Source organism: Tetrao urogallus, assembly GCF_951394365.1.
Source record: "Tetrao urogallus genome assembly, chromosome: 16".
Classification (NCBI taxonomy): domain Eukaryota; kingdom Metazoa; phylum Chordata; class Aves; order Galliformes; family Phasianidae; genus Tetrao; species Tetrao urogallus.
In genome coordinates, this window is record NC_136829.1 from 7,357,747 (window position 1) to 7,373,002 (window position 15,256).

A 15,256-nucleotide genomic window follows, 5' to 3' on the forward strand; every position below is an offset into this window, starting at 1 on the left:
TCTTGGAACATCACAGGATCAAATCCAAATTGTGCCTAGACGAGTGAAATTCAATACCATCATTACACAAAACAATCTACAGAGTCAACAGCAGTCTCAAGCCTCTGCAAATACCAAAGAGCAAAGGAACACATTTCTAGGCAGTGATACGGAAATGTTTAGATATCTTAGTTTTCATTACACTCATAAGTAATCAGTTTTTGGAGCTAAGATATTAGCACTTCCTCTATCAGCTCCCATGTAGGTATCAGGCACAAAGAAGCTTCCAAGAGATTTTTGTAGCTTTTTAGTGGTATACCCTAAAGCACTCACGAAGGTTCCTCAGGAGGAAGCAGATTTAATATTCTGGGGGCTGTCTCTGTTTCCAGCTCTCCATGACTCATGCAGGCAGCTGAGAACACAGTTGAAATATGGAAGCTGAAAAGAAACTGAGAAGAGGGAGTACTTATTTCACTTCTCTTCCTCTGGGAAGAACTGGAAAATACATAAATGTAGGTCAGACAGGGTAAAAATATTGCATGTTGTTTTTCCTTCCATGATACTTAGGCTTTGTGATACTTATAAAAGCAGACCCTGGATATGGTTGAAGTGAACAAAACTCTTAATTACCTGTTAAATAAAAAAGTCATGCAGAAATAAAAATTCAGTCCATCTTCTATGGTGGTTTTAAATTGAAGTTTTCTCAGAGATCTTTCACATACAAAAAGCCAAACCAAACCAACAAAACCAAAAAAAAGCCAACAACAATACAAAACAGCAAGGGAAGGAAACAAGAGGAAATAGTCCAAGTATTCTTGCTGATGAAAGGCAAACGTCAGAAGAATATTCATCACACGATTCCTTCTCTAAAACATGACCCCAAGGAAAATCAAGAGCTGTTAGGAGGCCAAAGAACTGCCTGGGACTGTTGATCTTAAAAAACAAACAAAAAAAGTGAATTTAAAACCTGCTACCATAAAAATGGTCAGAACCTGTCTGTGCACAGAAGAGTGACAGAGCTTCCTGTCACTCTTAGTCTTGAAAATGGTATTTTTTTTTTTTCTTTTGCAAAGCCAACTAGCAAAATAGAGTTGTAATTGTGTGCTCGTTGGCCCAAAACATTCAGAACAGGATTCTGTAAATTCCGTATCTATGTGAAACATGGTAGAGAGGGGTTGACTTACCAAAGCAGATTTAAGATAATCCACATCCACCGTGTCAGTCCTTACCACTAAGTTGCCTTGACCACACCATGGCCAAATTTATTTATAGAAAAATATTGTGCAACTCAGAGTTACTATAATCTCTCATGTTTCATCTGCAGGCTGATTTAGGGTGAGCAGGACGATGTGGCCCTTAGCCACACAGTGACACTTACTCCCCTTAGGAATAGATTGCAGACTTGTTTTAGTCAGATAGTGATAATTACTGCAGTAAATTTGATAAGCAATTATTTCCCTTGGACTTTGAGCACACACACACACACACACAAATTTTAGTAAGCATATTGCTCTGCTACTATTTTAAAGATTGTTGTCCTGTGCCCATCTATTGCAATTTTTGGAGCGTGGATGTCCCAGGAACTCAGTACTTTCCAAAGATACTAAGATATCTGTGTTCAGCATGTTGCAGTTTCATCATCCCAGTGCTTTCATTTCCTTATCTGAACCACAGGATAATGCAACAGGAAGGAACAGGCGGTGTTAAACGTAACACAAGATTTAGCACATGAGAGATTCAAGATTCAATGACCCACTGCTGGGTGGCACTTTGTATTGCCCGACCCTCTGCTCCTGTGTATATTTGTGTGTCTTTTTGATGACACCGTGAATGAAAGGTTTGTGGTGCCTCATTGTTTTTTGTCTACTTTGTATTATTTGCCTCTTTGGAAAATACTGGTAGGTAACAGAACAACTGGATCTTAAAAACAATGGGTCCCCTCAAAGAATTTCCCACACATCTGTCTCATGTTTACAGCATGTTATGTGCAGGAGACCAAGCTGTTTCAGGAATGTATTTAGCCATTCATTCAGGTGATACGACCTCCTAAAAAGGATTTCATCACAATGTACACACCAAACAAATGTAGAAACTGTTGGCAGTTTTATAACAGTTTTACAAGGAGCCAAATTGGATGCATAACCTTTAAACAAAAGTTGAACTCCATTTTATATCTGTTTTCTATCTTACTTTCTTCTGTAGCTGCTCTGTGTTATGTCACGCTTTAGTTGCCTGAGTATTTCTGCTTCCAAATCTCTAGGAATGGTCTCCCATAGACAGAAGGCACTCTGGGGCACGAATCCCAGAAAAAAAGGAACACATTGCTGCATTTTAGCAAGTACAGTGCTATTATACCAATGACTTGCCTGAGTGTTACATCTCCCTCTAGACATAACTTCTATCAGGGATAAGCAGCAGTGAAGTGAATTGGAAGTGGCCCCTTGAGAGAGAGCAAAGGGTGTGTTTCAGCCTACAGTCTCAGAAGCTATTAAAAACATCATTTCAATAAGCTTATAGCCAGGCTACAGCTAGTTAAACATATGCAAATGATGTGACGCTGATTCTGCAGCCAAGACAAAATCTTTACTATGATCAGTCCAGGGCAAAACCTAATTCTAGTAATTTCTGTACTTCTGGGGCTTAATCTCTTGCTGCACTGCAGAATAGCACCTCCCAGAGGCTTGGGGAAACCATGCAGCCCTGGGAATTTCTAGCATCTGTGGTACAAAACCCTTTGTAGACGTGGGAGGGAGGAGACAAGGTTCAGTGCACTTGGCCTTCTGTAGAGATAGCGCTATATGACTTCATATGAATGGGTTTTTCTCTGGAGATATTGGTCTGATGTTCTAACTGGGTGGTGCAAAGTGTGCAAATGTCAAGTTTCTCCTCTCAAAAGAAGGTACTGTATAGGATCAGCTAGCTGAGTTAACTAATTATACAGCAATCCTTCATTAGTGTAATTTTCTTACCGTTATTCAGTTCTTTCTTATCCAGGTAAAGCAAGTTGTGGGTTCCTTTATGCAAAAAACTGAAAAACTTATTTTGTTAATGAACTGCTAATATCACAGTGTGCATTGTAAATAATGAGAAGTGCTACTGGGATTTGACACAATGATCCAAAAGCATGAAAAGTCCTGATTAATTTCTTTACACCTTGGTTCATACAGCAGTCACGCTGTTAGGTGATATGTCAACTTCCTGAAAAAATGTCTTAGGGAAGAAATAAAAAATGTCAAGCATATAAAGTCTATTTTTATCTAAGAGATTTAGCTGGAGTTGCCACTTCCCTGTTCTCTTTCCTTTCATAAGCATAATCTCTTTTCCCATTCCTCTCAGCATGGTTCTGAAATTTCATTTGATTTTGAAATCACTGAAGGGAGGTGCAGCAAGATAGAATGGAAATAAACTTCCTTGGCAAGCACAGTACTCTCTTACTGCCCACAAATTATATTTTGTTTCTTTAATTTTTCTTCTTCAATTAAAGAAAGATGTTAAATCATAATTTAACGTACTGAAGAACAGTGGAAATCACAGAACAAGGATGCACGGCAAACATTTCAGTTTCAAGTGAAAATGGAACTCAGGCTCTGGAGACAGGATGGAATAGAAAGGAAAGCACAATAATTTGCATTTTAGTGGGGGGAAGTGTAAAAACCTGATCAGAATTCAACAGCAGCTGGCTAAAAGAAAGATGATATAGCCCAACAGAATCCTGTGCTCGGTGGAATGCTCAGATCTGTTTGGGGTTTGGCACCTGTAAAAGACTCAGTTCCCCTTTTGTCCTTCTGCCATTTTACTTTGTATTTTCACTCTGACATTTTGTATCTCCCTTGGTCTGAAGTCTGAACCAATTCAATATGTCTGATTTCCCCAAAGGTAACTCAATGACTGATAGTTGTCACGTGGCTGAACCTGGCCCAGTATCCATCTGTATCTTTACAGTAGATACAAAAACTAAACATCTGTCTGGGCTGATGCTTGAACTTGCACCTCAGTCCTGTAATTTTCCCTACCATCTTTAATATTTTTCTGGTGTAACAGATACGATGCATCAGAGAAGCAATCTATTTCATGTCAGCAGTTGTGTATTCCAAATTAGTTTATGATTGCATTTAATAATGTACTATAGGTACCTTGTCTTTCCTAAATAACTAAACTGTCAGGAACAGGGCTTTTCATTTCACAAAATATTTAGTGTAAATTTTTCCAAAATAACCAAAACATTCACAGATCCAAATACAAGTGAAATCCTTCAAGAATTAAATATGCTTCTGGTTTATAAAAAAGCTTCTTTTTTTCCTCATTACTAATTTTCATTCCTAGTAGTCATTACAAATTGGAAAATCAAAACACTGTATGTTCAAAAAACTGAAATAGAAACTTTCAAACTGGAACATTCCACTGCAGTTTTTTTTCAAAGAGAGTTAAGAAAGAGAGCATGTCTGCAGAAACACGGGTGACAGAAAACATTTTCAGAACAAGGAAGAGCTCCATCACAGGAAACACGTAAGCAGTGCAATAAAAAAGCTCTTCAGTAAGAGTTCTGCTTCTCTGGAACATAACAAGTGTCCAAAGGCTCCAGACAAACAATTTACCCCTGTCCTGTAGTCCCAATCATCATGCTCAGTTCTGTCTGCATTAGGTTGCTGAACTAAGGAAAAGGGGGTCTTCCTGCTGCTTGTTCTCCCAAAGCTCAGCATTTTACTTTAAAACCAAGACAAACTTTCTGCCTTCTCGCAAGCTTCTCTCAGTAGATATAAAGTACCTTCTGTATAGAGTGTCCTTCATAGAGAATTGCTGTTTCTTGGCTAAGATCTCTGGTGTCTGGGTTGCACAATTCAGGACTGACCAGAAGTAAACACGAGTCCTTTAAAAGCTTGACTTTCCCTGTGGCATTCTCCTTTGCATCGTTTCTAGAAGCAGACAGTAATTCTAGGCAGCACTGAAGTTAACAGTGGTAAAGAAACATCTATCCCCAAAGCTAAGAGGTAATTTTTATTCCACTCACTGTCCCTGCCCTCTGGAGAGGACCAAAGGGAACCTCTTTTTCCTTTTTTTAACTCTCTATCTGGGTTGCAAAGATGGATGCAGTAACAACAAAGGGACAAACATGGAGAGCTGCATTACAAACCAATTCATCAGAAAACATAGCACGCCTGCTTTACAAATTTGCCTGCAGCTCTTGTCTGCTGTGTTATTTTTAAACTGCCTGCAGGTTGCAGATTTTTGAGAAGCCCTTCTCCTAAAAGTATACATAGAGGATTTAGAAAAGCACAACTTGCTGCAAACTGAAGTTACCAAATTCCCAGCATATTAAAATTTATCATTCTTCACCTTCCCATAAACTTCTTGGTGCAATTTGTGCATTCACAAGAAGATTTCCCAAGAGTCTCACAGCACTTCTCCATGGCAAGGTCAGTACACCTTCAGAATACCTCAGCTCTGCATTCCTGGTGTGCCCAACTGCCACACATCAGCCTGCAGTTGCTGTAATCAGGCATGATTCTACTGTATCTTTGGATTATCATAGAAAAAAACCCCACAAAAACAACAATAAGTTAGACTCAACATCAGTAGGAGCACACAGCACAGCCACATTCATCTCCATCCCTTTGATACACACAAAGCAGATGAAAAGTGTATGATACATGAGGAGCTCTGGATGTGGATCTCCGGCACAGAAACCTTTGCCCTCAACAGGATACAGCAGGGACTTCAACCAATTTCAATAGAAAAAGCCAACAAGTTCCAGTCAGAGCAAACTGCTGCGGCCAACTGGTCTGTCACAGCAGAAATGGCCAAGCAGAGCCTAGCCTCCCTGTGCTGGGTAGAGTTGGGCTGATGTGGACTGAGTGTGGGTTAAACTCATGCTCACTCAGCCTTGCACAAGTGCCCCTCATCCTACATTGCACATCAAGTTAAGCTGTTGCTCATTTACACTGCTGATTCAGAGAGCCCTGATTTGATTCTTGGCTGTTTATATTTCTCAGACATCCTCCATGTAATTGCATGGCCTGGCCCCAGGCTATCAGGCTCTGGAAGGAATAACCACATTATTCCACAGAACATAGCATAATTAAAATACTGACTGCAGTTTAAAAAATGTGCTGAATACTTCACAGAGTGGTTGGAGGGTTGGCAAGTCTTGGCAGCTTGTTGGCTGTGGGAGCTGGCTGATATTTAGATGTGCCTGCACCTTCAGCATTCATTGCTGTACGTGGGAACTGCTTTTTGTGCTGTCAACTTCTTGTTTCACAAGAAGCCAACCTACATGCACAAAGAAATGAACTAACTGGAAATGAGAAACTCCAAGGACTTTCTTGTGATTCTTAGTGCTAGTGAGACCACTTCCTTGTTATTTATGACTTCAGGACATCTGACTTGCTATGCCTTCATCTATTTTTCCAAATGTACACTGAAGGAACTGCATATGGTGCAAATGTACAAGGTGATAAAACCATTTGCTTAAGAACTGTTCTCATTGTATGAGAAAGCTTTAATAAGCTAAGAAAAACAAAACAACAACAACAAAACACGAAAATCTCCACTGGAATGTTTGATTTTTATCTGTATTTCATTTGTAAAAAGTCTAAAGCGTAAATAGTTACATTTCCAATCCCAGAAGGGCAGGAGGTGATGGAAAAAAAACATTTACAGGACCGATGAAAACAACGGGAGCACTGAGGTGGCAGGGCATTTAGGGAATGCTTAGTGCCTTTGCAATACCTCCTCATTCTCTTTCTTAGGGAAATATCTGGGATAATAAACACTACTACAGACGTACGGCTTTTGGTTTGAATGACTTCCTGATTCTGATTAAATCCCCTGCTATCTGGCAAAAATGGTAAAGTGATCTCATGCTGCCAGCGTTCAATAAAACACGTGGATAATGCCTAAATCACTTTGCAGGCATCTACATCTGAATGAAATTGCTGCAGTAGAAGCAGCAACTTGCCAAAGTACTGCTTTAAATGAGCTTTTCATTTAATCTTCACTCACATGCTCGAGAAATTCATGGGATGACAGGAGATGTTCATGAAGCACTGCAGCCTCACAAGCACAGACAGGGATGGCTGAGCTCAGGCTGTCCTGCTCCACAGCAGAAGACAAGGATCAGGTTTAGTCTGATCTACAGCTCTTCTGAGATGAGCTAATTTTGTGAACAGTTCCATTCCCACTCAAGGGATGTCACAAGCAATGGTCAAATGTTTTTTTCTGAGGCTTCTATTACAGCCTTAAAGTAATCATAATAGCAAATTAATAGCAGATCTACTCTGTCATTTTCCATTCTCATTGCCATCTCTGTAATGAAGAGCAACTCTACTTCAAAGCTTTTTCCGTGACACTTCTCAATTTTGAATGTGCAATTAGAAATAAGTGTGATAACTTTTGGCACTCTAGCTGTGGTCTGTAGGCTACTGGCCTCCCTCTGTGCTAGGCTCAGTGCTAGTTTCTGTTTTCAGCTTCTTAATATTGACCTCCAAACTAAACCATAACTGTCATCTTGGACATCATTCTTTCAAAAACAGAAATATATTTATATGTACCTTCCAAATCTATTATAAATTAAAACCCCAAGATAAACTCTATGTTATGTGAATGAGACAAAAGAAATTTACATAGAAGGAGAATCCACAGGACACATTCAGTGAGAGGGGCAAAAAAATTTCTACAGCCTCTTCTTTGTTCTGATAGTGTCCGTGGCCAAGTTTTCAATTTTTCTCCACTGAATGATTCATCTCTATTACCAGTATTTTCAAAATTAAATGGAAGAGGAGGAATGTGTTCATTCCCCTGCTGGGTTTAATAATCTTCCAGAAATTGTTTCCTGTTTACTTGGAAATCCCCACCTCCATAGTGTGATTTAAACACATTCACCCCGTTAACTTAAAAACAAAACCTAGATGATGCTGTATAGTTTTTATCTTGCAGTCATAAAGCAATTTGTAATAAATGTTTTTTCAGAGAGAAATTTCTTGGAAATGTGCATATGTTCATAGCTCCACGTTGCTTATTTACATCGTATGTTATTACTGAACAACAAACTGTCATTCAGTTTTTATTTATGTACCACATCTGATGACTGATGGCAGCTTCTCATTCAACAACCACTATACTGGTGCTCAAATACAAATCTTAATGAAGCCATCAATAACCCCATTTATGGACCTGTGCTACTTTGTTTCATGGTATGGGCCAGCACTCAAATATGAACAGTCAGTATACATCATTTCACACAGCAAAATCTTGAGTGCATTTTCAAGACAAAATATTAAAAATACTTAAATTGCTTTTCCAGCCAAAATGTTATGTGTGAATTCCTGTGGCTTGGCAGGACGAAAGGGAAAGAAATTTCCCTTTAACTTCCTCAAGGAATAAATTTGCACAATAGCTTCAAGATTTTATTTACGTAGCATATATCAAACTATTCTTATATAAAAGCATTAGCTCATACAAGTCGGTGTGTTCTGTGTTAGCTTTTGTGAAGAGAATTCATGTAGAAGACAGCAATATCCTGTGGCCTGAGAGCAGAACTGGCAGCTGGGTTTTCAGGCAGGACTGAGCTTTCTCACACTCTCTTTAGCTCTTCATAAGGGTCTAAATTCTTCTAAATGAACATTACATTTGTTTGATTAACTGGAGCCTGTGTGGGCCCAATTTACATATGTGTTAAATTTCTACTGCTAAAGCTCTTGGGAGTACCCAGCTCTCCATGTTTCAAAAGGCTGTAACGCAGAGTTACACAGCCCTTGGGACAGAGAGTAACACCATTCCCTTGCTGAATCAAAGTCAGGAAAGAGATGGAATAAAGCATAGGGTGTACAAATTCAGCACATCTTCCTCTCCACGCACCTAATAGCCTTGATAGATACCTGAGAGAAGGTAGCAGTGGAGATGCTCAAGTATTTGGCATCCAGACAGGTACTGTGAAAGTCCACAGCCTGGAAAGACACTGGTAGGAAGCAGCAGACAAGACCAAACACTTGTGAGCTGGGGAGCCTCCATTCACGTCCCCTTTTTAAGTCTATGCTGAAGCACTTGGTCTAACTGCTGCCTTTCCTCTCATTTCCCTTCTCAGATGAGATGGAGCAGTCTCCTGCAGTGCGTTCTGACTACTTGGTCTCAGGGATTAGAACTCCACCAGTGAGGAGAAACAGCAAACTGGCGACACTGGGCAGGATCTTCAAACCCTGGAAGTGGCGGAAAAAGAAAAATGAGAAGTTAAAGCAGACCTCTGCAGGTACGATGAGAGCAGTCTGACACTGCACGAAGCAAAGCTCAGCTTGGGAGAAATATGCTTGCACAGAAATACTAGTGATGACCTGATCTAAATCTAATTTGGAGATCTCAACATGTTATAGATTTATAACATTTAAAACTAAAAAACACTCTTATATGCAGGCTTCCTGTATAGTACAATGTCATACATTTAGAAGAAAAGCTAAAAATATGAGTGAAGCACAAACCTTGATATAGACTGCTTTCATGGAGTGTCCTTTCTCCAAATAGACTACATTTATGTCCCCAGGCATCATCACCCATTTTGTTAGGGGTGAAGATTATATAGGTCACAATAACATCATGAGAAGTGACAGGAGGGAACTACAGCATGCAAAATGCCTTCCCTCAAGCAGCTGCCTGCAGTAGAGAAGCCCAGCACATGCACTGCACACTCTCACTACTAACCAGGTGTGTCTCAGATCAGTAAGGAGACAAACTTGCCTGCTTTTTCCTCAGAGAAGATGGTGCAGTTCCCTCCACTTTTCTGATACCCTCTGGAGTGTCACAGTGAGGGACACCACCTCCTGCAGCAGCTCCAATACACCGTACCAAACAGCACAAGGCTCTAACTTTTGCTGCTATTCTGCTCTCAGGGTGATCAGCAGCATCTTAGATCATAAATCTCAACTCTCTGTGCTTGATTTTACTGTTTTAACAAAGGAAAAAGTACAAAATTGGCGGACTGGTCCAAGTTCCGCCAAAATTCCTTGCATTTTTTTCCAAGCACACAGCACTTGAGACTAGAGAGAAATACCACATTGCAGCTCTCTCAGTCAGGTATGGAATACTCCACTGTAAGCTGGTGCTGTATCATGCTACTACTTCTTGCAGTGCTGGAGAAGAAAATGACAGCACGACAAGGTCGGGATGAACTCATTAAGAAAGGCCTTCTGGAAATGATGGAACAGGGTAAGTAAAAATTCTTCATCTTTTTTGATAAAAATCTTTTTTCTGTACAATAGAAAAAAGCAAAAGAAGAAAGATCAACAATCAAGCGTATAAAAAAGAAAACTCTAAGTACAAGCAGAAAAAAAAATCAGTATTAGGCTGTTAGTTTTTGTATTTTTTTTAAATCCCTCCCTGTTCCAAGCAGCCCATACAGTTTAATTTTTTGATGTTTTTTCCACCTTGAATGCAGTTCCAGCTTGCCTGGATTTATACATGTTGTGAGTCTGAGCTGGTGGATGTATTTTATGCAATTGCTCTAAACCCAGCTAAATCCAACTGCCAAGAAAGTCAGCTACAACTGGTGCAAATACAAACTGAAACATAACAGATGCATTCAGCAGGGAAGCTTAAAAGTACAGTCCACGACTCCCAATCTCATAAAATGATACTAATGTGATGTTTTTTAGCTGCCTTTCTGGCTTTCCATTCACGTGCAAAAGTGAAGCATTTGATAGTAGTATCATTTTAAAGCCATCCCAAGTACAAACCAGATTCAGTAGAGGTCACTGAATGAAAGATATGCACAGAGGACTGTGGTTCTGTGTATCACTGTTTCCAAGCCCTAGCAGATGGTTAAGGGATCTGGGTGGCTACCTGGGTGACTATTCTGCAAGACCAAGTGAGCTCCGTGTGTTTTGGACAGCATCCCAATTGCCTTTTCCATGTAAACATAGATTAAAAAAAATAAAATCCTCTTTGCTTTGAAAACTTAATAGCAGAAAGCATTGTACTGAGGAAAGATCAGCCTTTTGAGTTTGACCAATCTGGTAGATAGGAATGATGTTCTTTGGAAGTAATAATTGAGTTCCATTGTATGAAACAAATGCTGTGACTATAAATAGCCTGTGGGACAGCACGCAGTGATGCTATGCTGGCGTGTAACCGAGCAACAGAAGAGTCAGGAAAAAAAAGAGTATTTTAAACAGGATTTTTTTTTCACTGCATTAAAGCAATTATCATATTATTTTATTGGATATATTTTAACATGGATTAATATGTTCAAGTTACAATACCTATCAAACCATCAGCTTATTCTAAAAGGGGAGGCTTTAGAAGGCACATTTTTAATGCCTTTCCCTTGAGCTCTTTCTGTCTCTCATTCTGCAAACTAGTTGTCCTATCAGCATATCAGCACCACCTGATAGAAAAAAATACACCCTGTATCTGCTGGGAGTATTGAATTTCCCCATAACCTATGAATTTGAAATCATGGATATCTGAGCATTGCAAAACAGCAGTAAAGAAAACAGCAAAGCACAGAGCTCCTCTAAACACCAAACCAGCTTACAGTACCACCCTGTGCCCAGAAAGGAAGAGCAGCTAACAGTCAGCTGAAGGACACTGCAGCAGCCTCCAAGTTATTTTTCTTTACACAAAGTGCTGTGAATCTCCAGGGTTATTTTATTATATTATCAGCAGAAGTAGCTTATTAACCGGTATCAAAAATTGACCCAAATAATTCTCAGTAAATGATTAGTGCCCTACTTGGACTGAGCTGAAGTGGCAGCAGTTTCAAGGCTAAGTCCTCATTTATGCAGTAAGTTGCAATTGTCAGAGCAGCAGTACTAAGCTAAGAAGACTGCTGTAAATCCTTAAATCTCTCTATTTCATCAGGCTCTACTCTTCTTCTAGATACATGGTTACTGCTGACTTTCATAATCAGTCTGAACCGTGATGAAGCTCTAGTCTGAGAAATCTGTAGATCTGCTTCATGCAGTTACAACGTCACGCTCCAGCTTCACAGCATAAGGTCTGTCAGGCAGCATTTTGGACCATACTGCTGGCTCAGAGCAAGCCACTGAGCTAGCACAGACTTTGCATCAATCTGCGAGCAGCCCAGGGTGAAGTTGTGCCATCCTTGCTTTGGGGATGAGTCATCCTAACAGGTTATGTCACCCTGTCTCCTCACACAACCCCAAAACACAGCTGCCCAGCCATGCTGCACAGCCAAATCTGTGGCTCATACATGCCACTGCTCATACATGGCAAATACCAAGCTGCCCTTGGAACCTCCTGAACCTGCCATACAGCTTCACTGTAGCTTACAAGGTACAGGTCTGGCACACAGTGGGATTCTTTCCCAGATAAATCACAGCCCCGATTCTTCTGGTTACTTTGCAATTCCCAAGACTCTGCTGCTTTCTGTACCAGGATATGTGCTTTCTCCCATCCTCAGACTTTCTCTAAACCACGGTGTTGGGAACCACTGCCAATCAAAGCAGAATGTCCACTTTGCTCTATGCACAAGCTGCTCGTTTCTGACAAGGAGCATCACTTCTCTGAGTTTCAGATGTTCCTCAGTAGAAATTCTTCAGCAAGGCTGTCTCCTTGTCAATACTCCGTTAGTCATTACGTTCTCATCGGCCAGGATCTGAAGGAGCTCATGTCTCTGTCTGCAGCTCTATTGTGGCACAGCTGTCAGCAGCCTGCCTTTCTGAAGGATGTGAGAAACGTGTGAAGCAGAGTTACCTTGAAAACACTGAGGGAACTTCCCCCAGTATTTCTCCCCTTTGTGAGCACAAAACGAACCAGGTGGAGCTCTGCTTACAGCAATGGGAGGTAAGGGCTGCCTGTCAAGTAACAGTGGCAGCTGTTAATACACCAATGATTATGTATAGGCTGCCTTCCCAATGAGCTGAAATGTAGGCAATGAACTTTTTCCCCCTCCCCTTCCCTGTATCATAGCAACTGTGCTACTGCAGGGACTATTTTAAGAACAGTAACTTTTCACCAAACGTGATTATGAGGCAGACTGAGCTCAGTGTACAAAAATACTGCATCCGTTCTGCAGCATCTCTGGGCCAAAATCTGATACCCTTACCCTAAAGGGCAATAAATTATTCTGCAGATTGTCCAAATTGTATTAAAAAGGGATAGCTGTGAGTGCTAGCTGATTTTCAATCAATGTTGAAGAAACCTGCCATAATGTCATTGCAAGGAAACAGCCCTGTCAGGGGCTTCCAGAAGGGAGGGTATAGGGCTGAGAAATACGATTTAGAAGTCAGGGGTGGACAGCAGGCATGTCCATCAGCATGGACAGATGGCAAGAGTGGGAAGTAATTGCTTTGCTTTGCAATGGTGACGTTGATCTTGTGAATTTCTGAGAGTTGGGCAGTAAAAGGATAGTTTGTATTCTGAGGAATCTTGCTTGAATAGGGGAATACAAGAAAAGCTTCAGTCATCAAGATGCATACAGCTGCAGGGATCACTGGCACAGAAATCTTTCAGAGTAAGCAAAGAGAGCAGTTTCTAGGTCTGCATGAGGAGGAATTTGAATACCTGATCAGCTCAATTATACAAGACATGCTTTTTGAAGCTGAGTATCCAATGCTGTGTCCAAAATCTGCAGCTGGGTAGAGAATACTAGCAGTCCTGCCAGCATTACTGCTGGGCAGCTGGACAGCAGTGTCCTGCACATGGAGCCTGGCATGACCCTGACATGTCACAGCAACCTGTGCTCATGCTGCACTGTGAGCTCTGCTCAGAGAAGGAATTGCCTCCCTCCAGAGCCCTTTGATCTCCCATGTTCATGCTTATCTTCCACACAGCAGGTGCTTCCAGAGCACAGTGGTCTCCCTGTATATGCACAGTGCCTAATTAACCAGGTTGCTGGACACGCACAGAAAAAGATGTCTTGTCTAGAAAATTGGGTGGATGTTAGTGTCCAGATGGGCTGGTATCCATGAGTTTTACATTACAGATGCTCAGTACTTTCAGAAATCAAGTGCTTCTCTAAAAGAAACCTCAGACCCTGACTACTTTGAAATTACTACAGCTTTGAGACTCACTCTGCTAAAGAGGATAGCAGGGAGGTTCAGCTTTCACTGCTCATCGTTTAATTAAGAATAAATGATTTGGTGTTGTAGATACTGAAGGAAAAGCCTGCACTGGTGATGATGCCACAAGAGCAACACAGAGTGACACTCCAGCTTGTGTACCCGTGTGCCAGGCACTCGACTCTGAAGAGATGCAGCAAGAGAGTACAACAGCAGCCACGACAGATGTAACCTCACTTAGTGAAGAGCTGCATTTGGATGAGCTGAAAGAAGATGCAGGTATTGAATAAAAATGTTTCAAAATATAATAAGACGTTAAAAGACATTTCTGCTCAGCAGCTGCATGAGGAGTCAAATATGTTAGTGTGGTGGACAGCCAGAACACCTCATTCAGCTCAGCAGCCTCATACTGAGTTAGCACTCGTTATTTTTTATAACAGTGATTTTGAGACTGCTACCAAACTGAGGGACCACACAAATCTTCACATAATGGGATTAGTTGGATTATGAGACAATCCAGTCTTGGCATGGTGCTCTTTTGGAATTAGCAGTGACTGCTGTGAATATGAAACAAGTTTCTCTCAAAAAAAAATTTCTCAGACTTCTCTGCCAAGGCTGAAGTTGTCTGTCCTGGCTTGAAGAACAACATTCAGTGCACAACTTCTATCTACGTCATCACCCTGCAAACACAAGTGCAGCTCAATGCTGCAAGTACAGATAAGCTAAACCAAGTCCTTCTTGTGGAACTGTGCTTTGGCAAACAGGAGTGGTGAGGGACAGCTGCAGGGTGTTCCACTGACTTCCTGACAGACAGCTTTTCATCCTCAGGTTATGGAATGAAGGTCAAGGACAGGACTATGAGGAAACATTTGTAGAGCTCATGTTTGTTTAATACACAGACAATTAACTCCTTAGGCAGAAGCAGGGCAGCTTTACCCACGTAACCCAGCCAGTGGCTCAAGGGAAAGATTTCTACCTAGTAGCAAGGTGGCATTTTGACCAGTGGCTCTCCATAAGTAATTGTCTACTCTGCCAAGGAGTCTTGAGCCCTTGGACTATTTTCAGCAGGAAATGTTCACTCTGCAGTATGAAATCTGTTAATAGGTTTGTGTGCTCAAGACTCAGGTCTGCCTTCAGACTCTGACTCAAACATGCTGTTATTTACAAAAACAATGACAGAAAGAAAAACAAAAAACAAAAACAAAAAAAAACAGAAGCAAAGCTTTCTTTTCTGGGGCCATAAAATGACTTTTAGACAACAGTACATGATA

General features: G+C 40.8%; 1 protein-coding gene across 1 annotated transcript in view; it reads left to right on the forward strand.

Moving 5' to 3' along the window:
- Positions 1-15,256, forward strand: part of PHACTR3 (phosphatase and actin regulator 3) — a gene marked incomplete at both ends in the record, with an annotated part of 93,687 nt that overhangs the window by 39,812 nt on the left and 38,619 nt on the right. Inside the window, 3 exons of the mRNA XM_079543206.1 lie at positions 9,059-9,220; positions 10,093-10,170; positions 14,076-14,264. Coding sequence (XP_079399332.1) covers positions 9,059-9,220; positions 10,093-10,170; positions 14,076-14,264 — 429 coding nt within the window. The remainder of the gene's footprint in view (positions 1-9,058; positions 9,221-10,092; positions 10,171-14,075; positions 14,265-15,256) is intronic.